The sequence below is a fragment of the Trichechus manatus genome, unplaced genomic scaffold (genome assembly GCF_000243295.1).
Source record: "Trichechus manatus latirostris isolate Lorelei unplaced genomic scaffold, TriManLat1.0 scaffold00097, whole genome shotgun sequence".
Lineage (NCBI taxonomy): Eukaryota > Metazoa > Chordata > Mammalia > Sirenia > Trichechidae > Trichechus > Trichechus manatus.
In genome coordinates this window covers 5,218,500-5,243,039 of record NW_004444033.1, presented here as the reverse complement: position 1 = coordinate 5,243,039, position 24,540 = coordinate 5,218,500, and the positions used below count along the sequence as shown (strand labels likewise).

Sequence of the window (24,540 nt, the reverse complement as noted above, 5' to 3'; positions counted from 1 at the left end):
ATTTGGTGCTTGGCTGAGTTCTTTATCTCTTCGTTTGATGTTTTAGGGTTTCAGGATTGTTGTATTCTCTATTCGGCTTAGTTTTTCAGATCTTTGCTGTGGAGGGACGGCGTGGTGCTTCTGCCTAGAGTGCCATTTTGCCGGAACTCTCATTGTGGTTTTAATTTGCATTTAGATCATTACTGCTGAGGTCAAAACTTCATACATTTAGTAGCCTTTTTATTTTTCTGAGAATTGCCTGTTATTATTTGCTTATTTGTATTCTTCCCATTTATTAATAGATTTAAAATTTTACTGCTTTAAAAAATCAGTTTTATTGAAGTATAGTTTATATGCAGTATAATTCACCAAGTTTAGGGGTACAATGCAATGAGTTTTTTCCAGTGTATAGTCATGTAACCCCAGCCACAGTCCTGAGATAGAAACTTTTCCATACCCCAGAACGTTCCCTCATATACCTTAGTTGTCAACACCCTCCCCCAACCCCCAGCATCTGGCAACCACTGGTCTTCTTTCTGACAATATAGTTTTGCATTTTCTGGAGTTCCATTTAATCGTATAGGATATTGTATAGTCTTTTATGATTTATGTCTTTTTTCTTTCACTTAGCTTATAGTTTTGGGGATTGATTAAACTTTTTATATGTATCTGTAGTTCATTCTTTTTTATTGCTGAGTAGTATTCCATTGTATGGATGTGGTCTCATTTATTTGTCCTTTCACAAGTTGATGGATATTGAAATTATTTCCAGTTTATGGGTATTATGAATAAAGCTGCTAAGAATATTCAAGTACAAGTCTTTGTGTGGAACTAGGTTTTTATTTCTTTTTGGTTAATTCCTAGGAATGAGATCGTTGGGTTTGCGTTTCCCCAGTAATGAATGATGTTTAGAAAATTTTCATGTGCTTATAAAGCCATCTGTGTGTGTTCTTTGGAGAAGTGTCTGTTCAAATCTTCAATTTTTTTTTTTAAATTAGGTTGTCGTCTTACTGGGTTATAAATGTTCTTTATATATTCTGGATACAAGTTCATTATCAGATATGTGTTTTGAAAACATTTCCTCTCTGTGGCTTACTTTTTCATTCACCCACCACTTTTTTTTTGCGGGGGGGGGGAGGAGGAAATGAAATTTACATACAATAAAATTCACTCTTTTTAGGGGACAGTTCTATGAGTTTTGACAAATGCATAGTGTAACCACCACCACACCCAAGATTTAGAACATTTTTTTTTTTTGTACGTTAGGTGGAGGTTTACAGAACAAACTAGTCTCTGATTAAACAGTTAGTAAACATATTGTTTTATGACATTGGTTAACAACCCCACGACATGTCAGCACTCTCCCCTCTCAACCCTGGGTTCCCCATTACCAGCTTTCCTGTCCCCTCCTGCCTTCTGGTCCTCGCCCCTTCAGGCTCATTTTGCCCTATGGATCTAATTTTTGGCTAAAAAGTGTACCTGTGGAGTGACTTCATTACTGAGCTAAAGGAGTGGCCGGGGCCACACTCACAGGGCTTCTGTAGTCTCCATCAGGCCAGTAAGTCTGGTATTTTTTTGAGTTATAATTTTGTTCTGCATTTTTCTCCAGCTCTGTCTGGGACCCTCCACTGTGATCCCTGTCAGAACAGTCAGTGGTGGTAGTTGGGCACCATGTAGTTGTACTGGACTCAGTCTGATGGAGGCTGTGATAGTTGTGGTCCATTATGCCCCTGGACCAATCTTTCCCTTGTGTCTTTAGTTTTCCTCATTTTCCCTTGCTCCCCAATGGGTGAGACCAATGGGGCATCCTACATGGCTGCTCACAGGCTCCTGAGACCCCAGACCCTACTTACCAACATAGAATGTAGAACATTTTCTTTATAAACTATGTTATACCGATTGAGCTAAATGTTTCCTGAGATCATGGTCCCCACAGCCCTCAGCCCAGTAATTCGGTGCCTAAGGGAGTTTGGATATGTCTATGGAGCTTCCATGACCTTGCCTTGAACAAGTTGTGCTGGCTTCCGCAGTCTTGTGTATGGTCTTACCTTTCACCAAAGTTACCACTTATCTATTGTCTATTTAGTGTTTTTCCATCCTCACCCCTCCCCTCCCTCGTAACCGTCAAAGATTGTTTCTTTTTGTGTGTAAACCTTCTTATGAGTTTTTATAGTGGCCTCATACAATGTTTGTCCTTTTGTGATTGACTTATTTATTTCACTCAGCATAATGCCCTCCAGATTCATCCATCTTGTGAGATGCTTCACAAAGTCATCATTGTTCGTTATCGTTGGGTAGTATTCCATCGTGTGTATGTACCATAGTTTATCCATTCATCTGTTGATGGGCATCTGTTTCCATCTTTTTGCTATTGTGAACAATGCTGCAATGAACATGAGTGTGCACATGTCCATTCGTTTGGCTCTTACTTCCCCAGGATACTTCCTAGGAGTGGGATTGCTGGATCATATGGTATTTCTGTTTCTAGCTTTCTAAGGAAGCACCATATCGTTTTCCAAAATGGTTGTACCATTTTGCATTCCCACCAGCAGTGCATAAGAGTTCCAATTTCCCTGTAGCCTCTCCAGCATTTGTTATTTTCCATTTTTTTGATTTGTGTCAGTAATGCCAGGGTGAGATGGTATCTCATTGTGGTTTTGATTTGCATTTCCCTAGTGGCTAGAGACTGTAAGCATTTCCTCATGTGTCTGTTAGCTGCTTGAACATATTCTTTGGTGAAGTGTCTGTTCATTCCCTTTGCCCATTTTAAAATTGGATTATTTGTCTTTTTGTGGTAGAAGAGTTGAATTTTCCTGTAGACTTTAGAGATTAGACCTTTGTCAGATTTGTAATAGACAAAATTTTTTTCCCAGTCTGTAGATTCTCATCTTGCTCTTTTGATGAAGTGTTTTGATGAGTGTAAGTGTTTTAATTTTTAGCAAGTCCTAGTTACCTAGCTTATCTTCTGGAGTTTATATGTTGTTAGTTATGGTTTGTATCCTGTTACTGCCATATATTAGGGTCTCTAGCGTTAATCCTGATTTTTCTTCTATGATTTTTATAGTTTTTGTTTTTATATTTAGGTCTTTGATCCATTTTGAATTAATTTTTGTGTATGGTGTGAGGTATGGGTCCTCTTTCATTTTTTTGCAGATAGACATCCAATTTTGCCAGCACCATTTGTTAAAAAGACTGTCTTTTCCCCATGTGATGGACTTTGGGCCCTTGTTGAAGTTCAGGTGATTGTAGGTGGGTGGTTTTACATCTGGGTTCTCGATTCTGTTCCATTGGTCAATGTATCTGTCATTGTACCAGTATCAGGCTGTTTTGACTACTGTAGCTATATAGTAGCTTCTGAGGTCAGGTTCTGCCAGTCGTCTTCTCTATTCTTCTTCAGTAATGCTTTACTTATCCGGGGGCTCTTCTGTTCCCATATAAAGTTAATGATTGTTTTTTCCATCTCTTTAAAGAATGTTGTTGGTATTTGGATTGGGATTGCATTGTATTTGTAGGTTGCTTTGGGTAGAATTGTCATTTTCACAGTGTTGAATTTGCCTATCCATGAGCAGGGTATGTTTTTACATTTATGTAGATCTCTTTTGGTTTCTTGCAGTAGTGTTTAGTAGTTTTCTTTGTATAGGTGTTTTACATCCTGGTTAGATTTATTCCTAAGTATTGTATTTTTTTTACGGACTATTATAAATGGTACTGTTTTCCTGATTTCCTTTTCATTGTTCTCTTTGTTGTTATATAGGAATCCAACTGATTTTTTATGTTGTATCCTGCTACTCTGCTGAATCTTTCTGTTAGTTTCAGTAGTTTTCTCGTAGAGTCTTTTGGGTTTTCTATATATAGTATCATATCATCTGCAAATAGGGACAGTTTAGCCTTCCTCATTACCAATTTGGATGCCCTTTATTTCTTTTTCTTGCCTTACTGCTCTAGATAGGACTTCCAGCACAATGTTAAATACGAATGGTGATAAAGGACATCGTTATCTTGTTCCTGTTGTCAAGGAGAATGTTTGCAGCTTCTTTCCATTAAGAATGATGTTGGGTGTTGGTTTTGTATAGGTGCACTTTATTATGTTGAAGAATTTCTCTTCTGTACCTATTTTATTGAGAGTTTTTATCAGGAATGGGTGTCGGAGTTTGTCAAATGCCTTGTCTGTGTCGATTGAGATGATCATGTGATTTTTTTATTTATGTGGTAGATTACGTTGATTGATTTTCTAATGTTGAACAATTCTTCCATACCTGTATGAATCCTACTTGGTCGTGGGGTATTATTTTTTTTCATATTATGCTGAATTCTATTGGCTAGAATTTTGTTGAGAATTTTGGCATCTATATTCATGAGAGATACTGGTCTGTAATTTTCTTTTTTGTGGTGTCTTTGCCAGGTTTTGGTATGAGAGTTGTTAGCTTCATAGAATGAATTTAGAAGTATCCCTTCATTTTCTATGTTCTGAAATAATTTGAGTAGTACTGTTGTAAGCTCTTCTCTGAATGTTTGTTAGAGTTCTCCAGTGAAGCCATCTGGGCCAGGGTTTTTTTTGTTGTTGTTGGGAGTTTTTAAAAATTACATTTTCAGTCTCTTCTCTTGTTATGGGTCTGTTTAGATTTTCAACATCCATTTGTGATAGTTTGGATAGGTAGTGTGTTTCTAGAAATTTGTCCATTTCCTTAGATTTTCAAATTTGTTGGAGTAGAGTTTTTCATAATACTCTGTTATGATCCTTTTTATTTCAGTTGGGTCTGTTATAATGTCCCTCATTTCATTTATTATTTGGGTTATTTGTGTCCTTTACTGTTTTTCTTTTGTCAGTTTGGGTAGTGGTTTGTTGGTTTTGTTGATCCTTTCAAAGAACCAACTTTTGGTTTTGTTGATTCTTTCTATTGTTTTTCTATTCTTTATTTCATTTATTTCTGCTCTGATCTTTATTATTTCCTTTCTTCTGGTGGCTGTAGGCTTCTTTTGCTGTTTTCTTTCTATTTGTTGGAGTTGGGTAGCTAATGTTTTGATTTTATCCCTTCTTTTTTGATGTGTGCATCTATTGCTACAATTGACCTCTGAGCACTGCCTTTGCTGTGTCCCAAAGGTTTTGGTGTATCATTTATTTTCATTCTGATTTGATTCTAGGAATTTTTTGATTCCATCTTTGATTTCTTCTATTACCCAGTGGTTTTTAAACAGGGTGTTGTTTAGTTTCCACGTAATTGTTTTTTTTCCCTTGTCTTCCTGTTGTTAATTTCTACTTTGATAACATTGTGATCAGAGAAGATACTTCATATTATTGAAGTGTTTTGGATTTTGTTGAGTGTCATTTTGTGGTCTAAGATGTGGTCTGTTTTGGAGAACATTCCATGTGCATTGGAAATGAATGTGTACTCTACAGCTGTTGGATGGAGTGTTCTGTATATGTCTATGACGTCAGGTTGGCTGATTGTGGCCTTTAGATCTTCTGTATCTTTGTTGAGTTTCTTTGTAGACATTCTGTCCTTTACAGAGGGTGATGTGTTGAAGTCTCCTACAATTATAGTGGAACTGTCAATTTCTCTTTTCAGTGCTGATAAAGTTTATGTATTTTGGAGCCCTGTCATTGGGTGCATAGATCTTATTATGGTTATGTCTTCATGCTGGATCTTCCCTTTAATCATGACTTGGTGCCCTTCTTTGTCTTTTACTGTGGATTTTCATTTAAAATGTATTTTATCTGAGATTCGTATTGCCACTCCTGCTTTTTTTTGGTGACTGTTTGCTTGATATATTTTTTTCCATCCTTTGATTTTTAATAAACTTCTGTCTCTGTTTCTAAGATGTGCATCTTGTAGACAGCATATTGATGGATTCTGTTTTTTTTAATCCATGCTGTCACTCTTTGTCTCTTTATCGGTGCTTTTAGGCCATTTACATTGAGTGTAATTATTGATAGGTGTGAGTTTATTGTTGTCATTTTGTGGTGCTTTTTTTTTTTGTGGTGCTTATGATTTTTTTGTTGCTCTTACTCTCCTGTGCTGAATTCCTTTTATTTGTGGATTTTTTAAAAATTTCTTTTGTTTTTGTAGATTTTGTTTTTACTGAGACTTTATGTTTTTCTTCTTTATTTTGATGAGTAGGTTTGTTAGCTTTTTTCGTGGTTACCTTGAAATTTACCCTTATCTTAAGTTTGAACCAGTCTATTATTAAACTTGCTATCACCTTGCCTTCATCTCCATTAGAAAGTTCTATACTTACACTTTTTATTCCCTCTTTTGTTGTTCTGATGTTGTTGTCATTTGCAGATTAACCTCTCTGGCTCCCTGTTGTAATTCTTTTGGTTTTGGATAGTCCTTGAGAGTTCATTTCCTAGGTTGGTATCTGGCTGGTGCAAACTTGTGTCCTAGATTCAGGCTGTTATCTGATGTTTGTTCTCAAACCAAAGGACTCCCTTTAATAATTCTTGTAAATTTCGTTTGGTTTTTACATATTCCTTAATTTCTGTTTATCTGGAAATGTCCTAATTTCACCATCATATTTGAATGAGAGTTTTGCAGGATATATTATTCTTGGATGGCAGTTTTTTTTCTTTCAAGGTTTTATATGTCATCCCATTGCATTCTTGCCTGCATGGTGTCTGCCGAGTAATAAGAGCTTAGTCTTATTGTTTCCCCTCTGTATGTGACGTCGTTTTTGTCGATCCGCTCTCAGGATTCTTTCTTTGTCTTTGGTTTTAGCAAGTGTGATTATGATATGCCTTTGTGATTTTCTTTCAGGGTCTATCGTGTATGGGGTTTGTGGAGCTTCTTGGATGGTCAGCTTTTCATCTTTCCTGATATTAGGGAAGTTTTCTGTCAGGAATTCTTCAATGATCCTCTCTGTGTTTTCTGTTTTCTCCTCCTGTTCTGGTACTCCAAGGCACTCACATATTTTTGTATTTGATTTTATGCTACATAATTCTCAGGGTTTCTTCATTTTTCTTTGTTCTTTTTTTCTAATTTTTCTCTCAAAGTTGTAGCCAAGTGTTTGTCTTTAGTTTCACTGATCCTGTCTTCTGTTGTTTCAAACCTGTTCCTCAGCCCGTTGGTGACAGTGTCCATTTCTGAAATCTTGTTGTTTATCTTTTGGATTTCTAATTGTTGTTTTTGTATGGTTTCTAGTTGTGAATTTATCTTGGCATTTTGTTTCTGTATTATTTTCCTGAATTCTTTCATTTTTTTGTCTGTATTTTCCATGAATTTGTCTGTCTTTTCCATGAAATTTTCTATTTTTTCCTCATTTTCATGTGCTTTTTGCTTCAGCTTTTGGATAGCTCTGAATATTAGAGATTTTAATTCCCTATCAGGTAGTTCTAGTGCCTTTTCTTCTTTTGGAAAGTCATCTGGTGTTTTATTTTGGACGCCTACTGGAACCATCCTGTTCTGTTTTTTTAGTATGTTTTGATATTGTTTGCTGTCTTCAGGACATTAACTAGTTAGTTACTTTATTGATTGTAGATTTGTTCTCCTTTTTTAAAAATTTGGTGATGTCTGAGCGGGCGGGCTGTGTGTTCTTTGTTGTTTGCTCGTCTGTGGACATGATATTTTTCACCTCCTTGTCCAATGGGCAGGGCCAGTTGCTCAGCTATGTGCAGCAGGGCAGGTCCAGCTGAAGGGTAGGGCTTGGATGGGTTGTTTGTGTCACCTGGGGCCGACAGGGTGAACTGGTGGTCAGTGCAGGGCAGATTCCTGTAGGTTGTGCCTGTGCTGCTCAAGAGTGCAGTGTTCAGCACATGGTACAGATAGGCAGGAGTGAGGGAGAGGGGGAGGTTGTGATGTGTGGAGCTAGGTTGAGTATGGAAAAGAAGAGAGAGATGCAAGAGAAACAGGAGCAAAAAAAATGCTGAGAGAGCTTGCCATTGGCATGGAGAGACACGAAACTGAGAAATAAAGAAAATTAAAAATAAAAAAATAAAGAATAAATAGATAATTTTAAAAATTGCCCCCAGGGATCTCACTGGCGCAGCTATGCAGGCTGGGGAAGTGGCTGCCGAGCCGTGCAGTACAGCCTGGTTATAAGGGATGGAGATGAAACACAGCACCAGGTGTTAAGGAGACAGAAAAAGAACATCAGTAGAAAGAGTTGAAAAACTAAGAAACTAAAAAAGATGAAAAGAAAAAACAGAAAAGGAGAAAGCCCCCAGGGATCCTGCCAGTATGGCTGTGCAGACTGGGGAGCAGTACCCCAGCTGAGCGGTGCTTCACAGCCTGTCAAGTAGAAGCAAAGATGGCACACAGAGTCAGGTGTTTGAGAGAAGGGAGGAGGAGGAGGTGAGGGGCAGGGAAGAAACCAAAAGAGGCCAAAAAAAGCAACACCAGCAACAAAGAAATGGCAGTGAAGAAGCTGGCCGGTGTGGACAGGGCAAATCTGTGCGGCACGGAACCTGCGCCTCCTGTGCCATGATTGTGGCCCGCTGGGAAGCGGCGGACCGGCCTGCTGGGAAGCAGCAAATCAGCCCTCTGGGAAACCAGGAATCGGCCTGCCAGGAAGCCGGGAATTGGCCCGCCAGTTAACAGCAAATCAGCCCTCTGGAATACGGGAATTGACCTGCTGTGAAGCTGAGGATTGGCCAGCCTGGAAGTGGGTAAGGTTGATCAGGGGGAGGTAGGGTAGGGGTTGGGAAAGTGTGTCTCGCTGGTTACCGGGTGCTCTGTCTTCTGCTGGGAGCTCTGTGAATCTGCTTTCCTGTACTTCCTTTCTGCTGATCTTCTATAGGAGTCCATGATTATGGATCCATGCTGCATTAGCTGATAGGGGACCTCCGCTTGTAACTCTCCTCACCGTCTGCTCTCTGTCAGTTTCTTATTCCTTTCAGTGTTTGGTTGAGTTCTTTGTATCTTCATTTGATGCTTACGGTTCCAGGACTGACATTTGTCTTTGTTTTACTTAGCTTTTGGGTCTTTGTTGTGGAGGGACGGCATGGTGCTTCTGTCTGTAGTGCCATGTTGGACCCATCTCCAGATTTAGAACATTCCTATCACCTCAGAAAGTTCTTGAGCCACTTTGTATCATCTCTTCCCCCCACATTCAGCCCCTGGCAACCAGTGTTGTCTTTTCTTTCTTCATAAGTTTGCCTTATCTAGGATGTCATATGAAGGATGTCATACTTTATGAAGCCATTTGAGTTTTCTTTTCAGTCACTTAGCATAATGGATTTGAGATTCATCCATGTTAGTTTATCCAATAATTTATTCTTTTTTATTTTATTATAGTATGCTACCGTATGGATGTACCTCAGTTTGTTTATCCTTTTACCAGTTGAAGGATATTTGGGTTGTTACTTGTCTTTTATGGTTATGAATAAAGTTGCTGTAAACATTCACGTACAGGTTTTTGTATAAGATTTTATTTCTCTTGGGCAAATACCTAGGAGTGGGATTGCTGCATTATATGGTAGGTGCATGTTTATAAGAAATTGCCAACCTGTGTTCCAAAGTGGCTGTCCCATTTTATGTTCCCAACAGCACTGTCGGAGAGTTCCAGTCATTCTGCATCCTGTGTATACTAGCCAGCATGTGGTATTGTCAGTGGTTTTTATTCTTTTTTTCCTTTTTCCTTCTTCTTCTGTCATCCTAGTAGGTATGTAGTGGTATCTCAATGTGATTTTAATTTGCATTTTCCTAATGACTAATGGAGCCCTGGTGGTGCAGTAGTTAAGAGCTTGGCTGCTAACCCAAAGTTCAAAAGTTCAAATCCACCATGCACTCCTTGGAAACCCTATGGGGCAGTTCTACTCTGTCCTAGAGGGTCACTATGAGTTGGAATTCACTTGATGGCAACAGGTTTGTTTTTTTTTTAATGACTAATGATCTTGAACATTTTTCATGTGCTTGTTTTGCCTTCCATATATCTTTCATGGTGAAGGATCTGTTCAAATCTTTGGCCCATTTTTTAAAAATTGGGTTGTTTAGTTTCTCATTATTGAGTTCTGAAAGGTCTTTATATGATCTGTATACAAGTCCTTTATCAGATATGTTTTGCAAATATTTTTTTTCTAGTTTGTGGCTTGTCTTCTCATTTTCTTAATAGACTTTTTAAGAACAGAAGTTTTTAATTTTGGTGAAGTCAAATTTATGTTTTTTCTGTTACTGATTATACTTTTGATGCATAGTCATAGAAATCTTAGCCTAACTTACCAAAGACGACAAAGATTTTTTCCTGCGGTTTTTCCTAGGAGTTTTGTGTCTTACAATTACTTTATGATTCATTTTGAATTAATTTTTGTATATGGTGTGAAGTAAAGGTTTTATTTCTTCTTCCTTCTCCTCCTTCCTCCTCCCTCTTCTCTTTTTTCTCCTTTTTCTCAGCAAATGCCTCTGGGAAAATTAAATATGCATATTGTGATGGTTAAGGTTGTATGTCAACTTGGCTGAACCATGATTCTCACTGGTTTGGCAGTTATGTAATGATGTAGTTTGGCAGTTAGGTAATGATGTAGTCATTTTCCATGATGTGATCTGATATGATCAACCAGTCATTTGTAAGGGGAGTTTCCTTGGGGGTGTGGACTGCATTCAGTATATATATGGACATTCTGGCAAAGCTTGCTTGCTTCCTTTGGATCCTGAATCCAGCTTGTCATCATCTGTCGTCCAGTTCTTGGGACTTGAGCCAGCTGCCTGCCGTATTGCCTGTCTATCTTGGGATTTGTCAGCCTTCACAGCTTGTGAGCCAGTAGCCTGCCGTCTTACTTGCCACTCTTGAGTTTGTCAGCCCCTGCAGCTACGTAAGTCAGGAGAAGCCTCCAGCCTGATGCCTGACCCACAGACTTGGGACTTGCCAGCCTCTACAATTGTGTGAACCTTGAGATGAATCTCTCTCTTTCTCTCTCTCTTTCTCTCTCTATATATATGCTTCTCTAGAGAACCCAGCCTAGGACATTTGGTACCAAGGGTGGTTCTAGAGAAACAAAATCATAAGGATGAGTTTTATAAATTGGTTCTCAAGTCTAACTAGTTTTAAAGGCACTGATGACTCTGCCTCCAGTAAAGAGGGCACTGCTAATCCGTGGCATGACATGGCAATATTAATACACAAAATACCCCCACCAGTAGATTAAGTATTGTTGATAAGTGAAGTTCTGGATGATTGCATTTTTTTATACTTTTTTACAAGTTTGACAGAATGAAAAGTATAGGGAAGCTGGTTGGTTGGTCCTACTTTCATTAGACAAAGTGGTGAAAGAAAGAGATGAGCTCATAGCTTCAGAGTCACAGCTCAAGTGCTGCATAAAAGACCCCAAAATTGCCACTTGTGTCCTGAAAGAAAGCCTTATTTTTTATAGTAACAGAGCTGATATTTCTAAAGTCTAAACCTAGAGTCTTATCGTAAGACTGGCTGAATTACAATGCCAACTGAGTTCCCAACCTTGAATGGTGTCTGAAGTTAAAGTGAGGGCATTGATTGGGAAGAAATGGGATCCGAATCTTGGGATGGGGATGTATGGGCAAATAATCAGGAAGCTGGGGACACTGACACCCTAAATTCCATTGAATCGCTCCTGCCAACAGAAGAAGCCCTCTCCCATCTGAAGAGATTCCTCCATCTTTGTCTGCTAAGCCACTCTCCCACTATCTCCTCGATCCCCATCTGATGAGATTAACCCAGCTGTGTCTGAAGAGCCTTTGTCTGAGATATTGCCTGGGGCAGAGTTGGAGTCATCACCTGGGGTGGCATCCAAGTCATTGCCTAGGGCATTGCCTGGGGTAGATGCCTTACAAGACATTGCTGAATGTTCCCAAGATTCACCCCCACCACTCATTTTGCTTTTAGGCCTGTAACTAGGCTTAAGTCCCGTTGAGCCCCAAAAGGTGAAGTACAAAGTGTGACCCAGGAGGAGGTACTCTACACTTCAAAAGAACTGTTTGATTTTTCTAATGTGTACAAACAGAAATCTGGGGAATATGTGTGGGAATGGCTATTAAGGGTCTGGGATAATGGTACAAGGAACATAAAGTTGGATCAGTTGGAGTTTATTGATATGGGTGCACTAAGCACAGATTCTTCATTCAGTGTTTTAGCGTGAGAGGTTAGGAAAGGATCCAATCGTTTATTTGGTTGGTTCGCTGAAGCATGGATTATGTGGTGGCCTACACTAAATCAAGTTGAAGTACCATACCTCCCTTGGTATACTGTAGAAGAAGGTATCCAAAGGTTTAGGGAAATTGGCATGTTAAAGCGGATTTATCAGGTTAGATCCACAGACCCACACATGGAGTGCCCAGAGAACACATATTTTACCACAACGGTGAGGAACAAATTTGTGAAGGGAGTCCCAGCATCCTTGAAGACTGCTGTGATTGCTATTTTATGTAAGTCAGATTTGATAGTGGGAACTGCCCTAACTGAATCGAGACACCTAACTACAGTGGGGCTGATTGGACCCCGTGGTGGTAGGGACTAAGTGGTGGCACTCAATCAACAAAGACAAGGTATGTGTGGTTACTGTAGTGGACAGCAGAGTCAAAGCAGTAATCAGAATAGTCTGACTCGTATGGACTTATGGCATTGGCTACTTAGTCATGGTGTCCCCAGGAGTGAAACAGATGGGAAATGTGCTAAATATGTTCTTGAGCTGTACAAGCGGAAGAATTCTAGGTCAAGCAACTGGCAGTCTAACTCAAATTACCAGCATAAAGTATCATGGCCCCTCAGTCAATTCCCAGACTTAAGCAAGTTTACAGACCCACAACCCCTTGAATAAAGGTGAGGCTGGGTCCCCTTGAGGAAGGACCCCACTACACTGCCAAAAATTTATGCTGTTAATCTTTCTCCTAGCCTCCCCCAAACGGATTTATGGCCTTTTATGAGAGTGACTTTTCATTGGGGAGAAGGAAATACTCAGACTTTTCATTGGGGAAAAGGAAATAATCAGACTTTTCAGGGATTACTGGATACTGGCTCTGAACTGACACTGATTCCAGGAGATCCAAAGTGTCACTGTAGCCCACCAGTCAGAGTGAGGGTGTGTAGAGGTCAGGTTATTAATGGAGTCTTAGCTTAGATTCATCACACAGTGGGTCCAGTGAGCCCCTGAATCAATCCTGCAGTGATTTCTCCAGTTCCAGAATGCATAATTGGAATAGATATACTCAGCAACTGGCAGAACCCCCACATTGGATCTCTGACGAGTAAGGGCTATTATGGTAGGAAAACCCAAGTGGAAGCCATTAGAACTGCCCCTACATAGGAAAATGATAAACCAAAAGCAGTGTTGCATTCCTGGAGGAATTGCAGAGATTACTGCCCCCATCAAGGACTTGAAGGATTCAGGGGTGGTGATTCCCACCACATCCGCATTCAACTCACCTGTTGGGCCTGTGCAAAAAACAGATCTTGGAGAATGACAGTGGATTATTGAAAACTTAACCAGGTGGTGACTCCAATTGCAGCTGCTGTTCCAGATGTAGTTTCATTGCTTGAGCAAATTAATACATCTCTTGGTACCTGGTATGCCATTATTGATCTGGCCAATGCCTTTTTCTCAATTCTGTTTCAAAGGAACACCAGAAGCAGTTTGCCTTCAGCTGGCGAGGCCAGCAGTACACATTCACTGTCCTCCCTCAGCGGTATATCAACTCTCCAGCTCTACGTCATAATTTAGCCTACAGGGACCTTGATTGCTTTTCTCTTCCACGAGATGTTGCACTAGTCCGCTACATTGATGACATTGTGCTGATTGGACCTAGTAAAGTAGAAGTGTCAATGACTTTGGACTTATTGGTAAAACATTTGTGTGCTAGCGTGTGGGAAATTAATCCCACAAAAATTTATGTGCCTTCTACCTCAGTTAAATTTTTGGGAGTCCAGTGGTGTGTGGCATGTCAAGATATTCCTTCTAAAATGAAGAGTAAGTTGTTACATCTGGCCCCTTCTACAACTGTAAAGGAGGCACAACACCTGACAGTCCTCTTTGGATTTTGGAGGCAACATATTCCTCATTTTGGTGTGCTACTCCAGCCTGTTTATCAAATGACTTGAAAAACTGCTAGTTTTGAGTGGGGCCCAGACCAAGAGAAGGCTATGCAACAGGTTCAGGCTGCCATGCAAGCTGATCTGCCACTTGGGCCATATGATCTGGCTGATCCAGTGGTTCTTGAAGTGTCAGTGGCAGATAGAAATGTTGTTTGGAGTCTTTAGTAGGACCCTGTTGGTGAATCACAGCACAGACCCTTAGGATTTTGGAGCAAAGCCTTGCCATCCTCTGCAGATAACTACTCTCCTTTTGAGAAACAGAATTTGGCTTGTTACTGGGCCTTAGCACAGATTGAATGCTTAACCATGGGCCACCAAGTCACCATGTGGCCTGAGCTACCCATCATGAACTGTATGTTGTCTGACCCCCAGAGCCATAAAGACGGACGTGCACAGCAGCATTCCATCATTAAATGGAAGTGATATATATGAACTCAGGCCCAAGCAGGACTTGCGTGAGGAAGTGGCCCAAATGCCCATGGTCTCCACTTCTGCCATATTACCTGCCCTTTCCCAATCTTCACCTATGGCCTCCTGGGGAGTTCCTTATGATCAGTTGACTGAGGAAGAGAAAACTCGTGTCTGGTTTTCAGATGGTTTTGTGTGATATGCAAGCACCCCTTGAAAGTGGAATGTGGCCACACTACAGCTCCTTTCTGGGACCTCCATGAAGAACAGTGGTGAAGGGAAAGTCTCTCAATGGGCAGAACTTCGAGCAGTGCACCTGGTTGTTTACTTTGGTTGGAAGGAGAAATGGCCAGATGTGCAATTGTATACTGACTGGGCTGTGGCCAGTGGTTTGGCTGGATGGTCAGAGAACTGGAAGGAACAGGATTGGAAAATTTGTGACAGGGTTTATGGGGAAGAGATATGTGGATAGACTTCTCTGAATGGTCCAAAGAAGTGAAGATATTTATGTCTCATGTGAATGCTTACCAAAAGGTGACCTTGGCAGAGGAGAATTTTAACAATCAAGTGGATAGAATGACACGGTCTGTTGAAAACAGTCATTCTCTTTCCCCAGCTACTCCTGTCATTGCCCAGTGGGCTCATGAACAAAGTGGCCATGGTGGCAGGGATGGAGGTATGCATGGGCTCAGCAACATAGACTTCAACTCACTGAGGCTGACTTGGCTATAGCCACTGATGAGTGCTCAATCTGCCAGCAACAGAGACCAACACTGAGTACCTGATATGGCACCATTCCTCAAGGCAATCAGCCAGCAACCTAGTGGCAGGTTCATTACATTGGACCACTTCCATCATCAAAAGGGCAGTGTTTCATTCTTACTGGGAACACTTACTCTGGATACAGATTTGCCTTCCCTGCATGCAATGTCTCTGCCAAAACTACCATCCGTGGACTAACAGAATGCCTTACCTACCATGATGGTATCCCACACAGCATCACCTCAGATGAAGGGACTCACTTCACAGCAAATGAAGTGCAGTAATGGGCCCATGCTTGTGGAATTCACTGATCTTACCATGTTCCCCATCATCCTGAAACAGCTGGCTTGATAGAAAGATGGAATGGCCTCCTAAAGTACAATTACAGTGCCAGCTAGCTGGCAACACTTTGCTGGGTTGGGACAGTGTTCTTCAGGAGGCTGTATTTGCTCTAAACCAGCATCAAATATATGGTTGTTTGTCCCATAGTCAGGATTCTTTGTTCCAGGAATCAAGGGATGGAGATAGGAGAAGCACCACTCACTATTACCCCTAGTGACCCAATCACAAAATTTTTGCTTCCTGTCCCCATGACCCGGTGCTCTGTGGGTCTAGGGGTCTTAGTTCTGAAGGGAGGAATGCTCCCACCTGGAGACACAACACAGATTCCATTGAACTGGAAGTTAAGAATGCCACCTGGCCACATTGAGCTCCTCATTCCTCTATATCAACAAGCAAAGAAGAGAGTTACCATGTTGACATATATGGAAGAAGATTGAGTCACATTTGCAGATTGGAACATACTATTTTGTTTCATTGATCTCTATGTCTATTCTTATTTCAGTACCACACTGTCTTTTTTTCCTTTCTCACATACTCTATAATTTTATTTGTATGACATGTCTATAATGGGCATATCTATAGAGAGAGAGAATAGATTAGTAGTTGCCTAGGACTAGGAGAACCTTGGAGGAATGACTGGGGGAGATTGGGGTGTGTGTGATGAAAGTGTTCGAGACTGATTATGGTGATGTTTGTATAAATCTATAAATATAGTAAAAATGTTGAATTATACATTATAAATAGGTGAATTGTATGCAATATGAATTATATCTCAATGAAGCTGTTTTTTAAGCCAATAAAGGAGATAAAATAGAATACTAGAAGTACTTGATTAACCCAAAAGAATGCAGAAAAGTAAGAAAAAGGATCAAAGAACATACGGAATAAATAGAAAACAAATAGAAGAATGGTCAATTTAAATCCAACCATATCTATATTAACTGTAAATCAACTAAACACTCCAATTAAAAGGCAGAGATTGAGATGGAAACAACCTAAATGTCCATCAACAGATGAATGTATAAACAAATTGTGGTACATACATACAAGGGAATATTATGCAATGATGAAGAATAATGATGGGTGTGCAAAACATAACATGGGTGAGTCTGGAGGACATTACGCTGAATAAAATAAGTCAATCACAAAAGAACAAATACTGTATGATGTCGCTTTTATAAAAAGTTAAGAATAGGTTTACACATAGAAAGCAACATTCTTTGATGATTAGCTAGAAAGGGAGGGAGAATCACTAGATAGTAGATACATGTTAATTCTGTTGAAGGGAAAGGCAATACACAATATAGGGGAAGTTGGCACAACATTACCAAGGCAAATGAAGACACTGAGAAGTATGCAAGAATAAAGGACACTACAGTAACTACTGTATCATATACAATCTGCAGCAACAGTAATAACAAACATTTGCGCGTGGTTACGTAGGTAGATATGTATGCTATATAGATGGGGGAGGGTGTATTGGAGGGCATGCGAGTGCATATATGGGTATAATGGTGGGTATTTATATATACATATTTGTATGTGTTGCATGTATGTTCATATATGTAATAGAGCATGTACTGGGTACAGCTATAGAAACTTCTTAGACATATCCAGACACCTCATGGGACTGAGTTACTAGGCTTGAAGGCTGAAGACCATAGTCTCAGGGGACATCTATGTCAATTAGCATAACATAGTTCATAAAGATAATGTTTTACATCCTAGTGTGGCGAGTAGCATCTGGGGTCTTAAAAGCTTGTGAGTAGCCATCTAAGATTCAAATATTGGTCTCTTCCCATCTGGAGCAAAGGAGAGTGAAGGAAACCAAAGACTCAAGGAAGCAATTAGCCCAAAAGACTAATTGCCCACATGAACCACAGCCTTCTCTACCCTGAGACCAGAAGAACTAGATGGTGCCTGTCTACTACTACTGACCACTCTGACCAGGGACAAAATAGAAGGTCCCGGTTAGAATGGGATAAAAATGTAGAACAAAACTCAAATTCATAAAAAAGACTAGATTTACTGGAATGATAGAGATTAGAGGAACCCCTGAGACTATTGCCCTAAGACACCCTTTTAACCTGGAACGGAAGCCACTACTTGAGGTCGCCTTTCAGCCAAATAATAGATTGGCCTATAAAATAAACAATAACACTGGTGAGCAATGTGCTCCTTAGAACAATCAACTGTATGAGACCAAACAGGCAATATTTGCCCAGAAGCAAAGATGAGAAGACAAAGAGGGGCAGGGACACTGGAGGGATGGAAATAGGGAGACTGCTGGCACATTGTGGGGGACAGCAACCAATGTCATGGAACAGTTTGTATATGAATTGTTGGTTTGTATATGAATTGTTGAATGGGAAACTGATTTGCTGTGTAAACTTTCACCTAAAGCACAATAAAATGTTAAAAAAAAAAAAGGCAGAGATTGACAGACTAGATAAAAAAGCATGACAGTATAATTATTCTTGAACTTTGCTCTGGGATGCAGTTAAGTTACTTACAAACAGTTTCATCTGTTCAAGTATTGCTTCTATGATTTGTTTGGTGGGTCTGCAGCAGAACGCAGGCTACAGAGTCTTGTTTATTATAGCTTTATGTTGTTAGGTGCCGTTGAGTTGGTTCCAACTCTTAGCGACCCTATGCACAACAGAATGAAACACTGCCCGTGTTTCACAATCCTTACAGTTGTTGCCGTCCTCACAATCTTTGTCATTCTTGAACCCGTTGTTGCAGCCACTGTGTCAATCCTTCTCATTAAGGGTCTTCCTCTTTTTCGATGACCTCTGCTTTACCAAGCATGATGTCTTTCTCCGGGGATTGATCCCTCCTGATAACATGTCTAAAGTATGCTTCTAAGCAGCATTCTGGCTGTACTTCTTCCAAGACAGGTTTGTTTGTTCTTTTGGCAGTCCATGGTATATTCAATATTCTTTGCCAACACCATGTTTCAAAGGCGTCAATTCTTCTTTGGTCTTCCTTATTCGTTGTCCAGCTTTTGCATGCATAATTGAAAACACGGTGGTTTGGGTCAGGCACACCTTAGTCTTCAAGGTGACCTCTTTGCTTTTTAAACTTTAAAGAGGTCTCTTGCAGCAGATTTGCCCAATGCAATGCGTCTTTTGATTTCTTGACTGCTGGTTCCATGGGTGTTTAATTGTGGATCCAAGTGAAATGAAATACTTGACAACTTCAGTCTTTTCTCCATTTATCATTATGTTGCTTATTGGTCCAGCTGTGAGGATTTTTGTTTTCTTTATGTTGAGGTGTAATCCACACTGAAGTCTGTGGTCTCATCAGTAAGTGCTTTGAGTCCTCTTCACTTTCAGCAAGCAAGGTTGTGTCATCAGCAAAATGCAGGTTCTTAGTGAGTCTTCCTCCAATCCTTATGCCTTGTTCTTCAGATAGTCCAGCTTCTTGGATTATTTGCTCAGCATACAGATTGAATAAATATGGTGAAAGGATACAACCCTGACGCACACCTTTCATGACTTTAAACCACACAGTATTCCCTTGTTCTGTTTGAACGACTGCCTCTTGGTCTATATACAGGTTCCTCATGGGCACAATTAAGTGTTCTGGAATTCCCGTTTTTCACAGTGTTATCCATAATTTGTTATGATCCACACAGTTGATTGCCTTTGCATAGTCAATAAAACACAACATCTTTCTGGTATTCTCTGCTTTCAGCCAGGATCCATCTGACATCAGCTGTGATATCCCTGGTTCCAAGTCCTCTTCTGAATCTGGCTTGAATTTCTGGCAGTTCTCTGTCAATACACTGCTGCAACTCCTTTTGAATGATCTTCAGCAAAATTTTACTTGTGTGTGATATTAATGATATTTTTTGATAATTTTCCACATTCGGTTGGATCACCTTTCTTTGGAATAGGCAAAAATATGGATCTTTTCCAGTTGGTTGGCCAGGTAGCTTTCTTCCAAATTTCTTGGCATAGGTGAGTGAACACTTCCAGCGCTGCATCCGTTTGTTGAAACATCTCAGTTGGTAGTCTGTCAATTCCTGGAGCCTTGTTTTTCGCCAGTGCCTTCAGTGCAGCTTGGACTTCTTCCTTCAGTGCCATTGGTTCCTAATCCTATGCTACCTACTAAAGTGGCTGAACATCGACCAGTTCTTTTTGGTATAGTGACTCTGTGTATTCCTTCCATCTTCTTTTGATGCCTCCTGCATTGTTTAGTATTTTACCCATAGAATCCTTCAGTATTGCAACTCGAGGCTTGAATTTTTTCTTCAGTTATTTCAGCTTGAGAAATGCCGAGTGTGTTCTTCCCTTTTGGTTTTCTATCTCCAGCTTTTTGCACATGTCATTATAATACCTACTGTGTCTTCTTGAGCCACCCTTTGACATCTTCTGTTCAGCTCTTTTACTTTATCATTTCTTCCTTTCACTTTAGCTACTCGGAGTTCAAGAGCAAGTTTCAGAGTCTCTTCTGACATCCATTTTGACTTTTTCTTTCTTTCCTGTCTTTTTAATGACCTCTTGTTTTCTTACTGTATGATGTCATTGATGTCATTCCACAGCTCATCTGGTCTTCGGTCATTAGTGTTCAATGTGTCAAATCTATTCTTGAGATGGTCTCTAAATTCAGGTGAGATATACTCGAGATCGTACTTTGGCTCTCATGGACTTGTTCTAATTTTCTTCAGTTTCAACTTGAACTTGCATGTGAGCAATTAATGGTCTGTTCTGCTGTTGGCCCCAGCCTTGTTCTGACTGATGATATTGAGCTTTTCCATCATCTCCACAGATGTAGTTGATTTGATTGCTGTGTATTCCATCTGGTGAAGTCCACGTGTATAGTCGCTGTTTATGTTGCTGAAAAAGATATTTGTAATGAAGAAGTCGTTGGTCTTGCAAAATTCTGTCACGGGACTTCTGGCATCGTTTCTGTCACCAATGCCATGTTTTCCAACTACCGATCCTTCGTTTCCAACTTTTGCATTCCAGTCACCAGTAATTATCAGTGCATCTGATTGCATGTTTGATCAATTTCAGACTGTAGAAGTTGGTAAAAATCTTCAATTTCTTCATCTTTGGCCTTAGTGGTGGTCCATAAATTTGAATAATGGTTGTATTAACTACTCTTCCTTGTAGGTGTGTGGATATTATCCTATCACTGACAGTGTTATACTTCAGGATAGATCTTGAAATGTTCTTTTTTGATGATGAATGCAATGCCATTCCTCTTCAAGTTGTCGTTCCTGGCATAGTAGACCATATGATTGTCTGATTCAAAAAGGCCAATACCAGTCTATTTCAGCTTACTAATGCTAGGATATCGATGTTTATGAGTTCCATTTCATTTTTGATGATTTCCAGTTTTCCTAGATTCATACTTTGTACATTCCTTGTTCCGATTATTAATGGATGTTTGCAGATGTTTCTTCTCACTTTGAGTTGTTGCACATCAGCAAATGAAGGTCCCAAAAGCTTGACTCCATCCATGTTATTAAGGTTGACTCTACTTTGAGGAGGCAGCTGTTACCCAGTCGTCTTTTGAGTACCTTCCAACCTGAGGGGCTCATCTTCCGGCATTATATCAGACAGTGTTCTGCTACTATTAATAAGGTTTTCACTGGCTAATTCTTTTCAGAAGTAAACTGCCAGGTCCTTCTTCCTAGTCTGTCTTAGTCTGGAAACTCAGCTGAAACCTGACCACCATGGGGGATCCTGCTGGTATTTGAATACCAGTGGCATAGCTTCCAGCGTCACAGCAACACCCAAGCCCCCACAATACAACAAACTAACAGACACGTGGGGGCTTTATAGCTTTAGAGTAAGTTTTAAATCAGGTAGTGTGAGTCTTCTTTTTTTTTTCCCCAAAATAGTTTTGGCTCTTCTAAGTCCTTTGCATTTCCGTGTGAATTTTAGAATCAGCTTGTCCATTTGTACAAAAAATGCTTCCTGGAATTTTTATTCGGATTGCAGCCAATCTAAAGATCAATTTGAGAAGTACTGACATTTTAACAATATTGAATCTTCTATTTCAGGAACATGGTACATATCTCCCTTTATTTAGGTGTCTTTATTTAATTTCTTTTAGCAGTACTTTATAGTTTTCAATGTATGTCTTGCACATGTTTTTATGAAATTTATCCCTAAAGTATTTAATATCTTTTGATGCTATTGTATTTGAATTGTTTGTTGGTAGTTTATAGAAATTAAATTGATTTTTATGTATTGTCCTTGTTTCCTGTGATCTTGTTAAATTCATTTATTAGTTCCTGGACTATTTTGGGAGATTTCTTTGGATTTTCTATGTAAATGATCATATCATCTTCAAAAAGGACAGTTTTACTTTTTCCTTTCTAATCTGCATGCCTTTTATTTCTTTATGTTACCTTATTGCCTTCTTGCACTTACTGTTCAGTGTTCAATACAGGTGATGGGAGGGGACACCCTTGCCTTGCTCCTGATCTTAGGGATGGCATTCAGTCTTTCACCATTTTTTACGGATGCTTTTTATCAGGTTGAAAAGCTATTTTCAACTTCTAGTTTGCTGGGAGATAGTTTTCATGACTGGGTATTGAATTTTGTTAAATGCTTTTTCAGTATCTATTGGATTATCATAGTTTTTCTTTTTTAGTGTAGTAATACGGTGAAATGCATTGATTTGTTTTCAAATGTTAAACAACCTTATGTTCTTGGAATAAATCTGTATCGTTGTATGTTGTTGTTAGTTGCCATCGAGTCCATTCCAACTCATGGCAACCCATGTGTCTTAGTCATCTAGTGCTGCTATAACATAAAAACCACAAGTGGATGGCTTTAACAAAGAGAAATTTATTCTCTCACGGTCTAGTAGGCTACAAGTTCCAAATTCAGGGTGCCGGCTCCAGGGAAAGGCCTTCTCTCTCCGTCGGCTCCAGAGGAAGGTCCTTGTCATCAGTCTTCTTTTGGTCTGGGAGCATCTCAGCGCAGGAACCTCAGGTCCAAAGGACGCACTCTGCTCCCAGTGCTGCTTTCTTGTATGAGGTCCCCATGTCTCTCTGCTCACTTCTCTCTTTTATATCTTAAAAGAGATTGGCTTAAGACACTACCTAATCTTGTAGACTTCATCAATATAACTGCTGCTGATCCATTTTATTACATCATAGTGATAGCATTTACAACACATAGGGAAATCACATCAGATGATAAAATGGTAGACAATCATACAGTACTGGGAATCATGACCTAGTCAAGTTAACAGATATTTTGGGGGGACACAGTTCAATCCATGACACCATGTGTGCAGAGTAGAACTGCTTCATACGGTTTTCAAGGCTGTGACCTTTCGGAAATAGCCAGGCCTGTCTTCCAAAGTACCCCGGGGTGGGTTCGAACTGCCAACCTTTCAGCTAGTAGTCGAACACTTAATCATTGTGCCACCCAGGGACATTTGGTTTCTGTTTGTTAAAATTATGAAACGTATTGATCTGTAGTTTTTTTGTTTTTCTTCTTATGTTTTTTCCTGGGTTGTGTATTTGGATGATGCTGGCCTTAACAAGATAAGTTGGGAAGTCTCCCTTTCCAAGTCACCTCTTTTCCTCATAAGCACTGTCTTCCTGAGATTACTTGCCTCCTACGTATTTTCAAGTCCTTTCCTTTTTATTTCTCAGAAGTGAGTGTTTTGATTTACTAGATTTCAGATCTTTTCTTAGTGTTTTCCCACTAAGGGTAGGGCTTTCTCTTTTGGGATGATTTTATCTGTGTTTAATCACACAGGATCCTCGTTCCTTTCTTCTTTTTTCCTTAATAGACTTGGTAGTCTTCCCCAGAGTCTCTCCACAGCTTGGGCTCTGGAGCTGGGTCTGATAAATTTAAGTTTCCCTACTTATAAGAAATTTGAAGTCACTGGGAAGGGAATGAGGCTAGAGAAGCTAGTGGAAGCTGATGTTTGACCACTGCCCATAGGGTATGAATAAGTCAGAGAGCCAGGTGAGTCAGAGATGGGTAAGTGAAGCTTTATTATTCTTTATTTAGCACTTATTTTGGATATAGGTATCCATCTAGAAATGGGTAGTGGAAATGATCATTGAAAATGGAAGGTGGTTTTCTAACCATAAATCATTTAGGATTCAGAAGAAATATCTGTATATGCTGAACTGAGGAGAGTGCAGTCTGCACATCTCTCCATGCATGTTTTTAAGGAATTTTTAAAATATATTGTTTTCCAGGGTAAGCCTTTAACACTTTGAAAAACGTGTATCTTTAGACTCAGTATATTGCGAATGCTATCAGGGTCTCACTTTGGGTCTCTCTGTAGAAAGACCCATATGGTTATTTGAATTTTTATGTTTCCACCTAGTTGTTTCCCATGTCAGTGCATCAATTGTTTGTGTTTAGGAAATAGTAGTATTCTTAATATTTTCTCATGTGGCTATTTTTAAACAGATTTTTTGGGTGGATGAGAATTTTTCTTAAAGAATCACTTTCTCAATAGATATACTTGGGGTCCTTACTTCAAACACTTTAAAAAGCCATTTATTTATGAATTTATTGCTTTTATAAATAATTTTTCAGCAAACATTGAGAAGAATGTGCTACCTTACAATCAAGGAAATGGCTACCATCTCTGAGGATGTGATCATTGTCACGAGCAGGTATGTGACTGGTCAAAGTCGAGGATGGGAGATTTATGTATTTAGTGGAATATTTGCTGTTCTCTTTCTATTGAATTTCCTTTTTGACTGTAAGGAGGACAGTAAGAACTTAAAAGAATAAAGTTTCTTAAAGTATTCTTTTCTAAAATGTAGCTGTCATCATAAGAAACCATCCCTATCTTATAAAGCAAGGAAAAAAGTCACAGGGGTAATAATTATAGATTTGATTACATTAAAATAAAAAATTTATAAAAACATAAACAAAACTAAAAAGCAAATGATACACTTAAGCGAAATATTTGGAACAAACACATCAAAAGGGTAGCATCCATAATATATAAAGAACTCATACTTTATCACAAAAGGACAAATATTGTATGAGACCTCTATTGTAAAAACCCATGAAAAAGTTCACACACAAAATGTAACAATCTTTGTTGGTT

General features: G+C 39.5%; 1 protein-coding gene across 2 annotated transcripts in view; it reads left to right on the top strand.

Annotated features, from left to right (window-relative positions):
• Positions 1–24,540, top strand: part of COPG2 (COPI coat complex subunit gamma 2) — a 216,293-nt gene that overhangs the window by 30,052 nt on the left and 161,701 nt on the right. For both annotated transcript variants that reach the window (XM_023737111.1, XM_004382679.2), the window contains exon 5: positions 24,018–24,097. In XM_023737111.1, the coding sequence (XP_023592879.1) occupies positions 24,018–24,097 (80 nt within the window). The remainder of the gene's footprint in view (positions 1–24,017; positions 24,098–24,540) is intronic.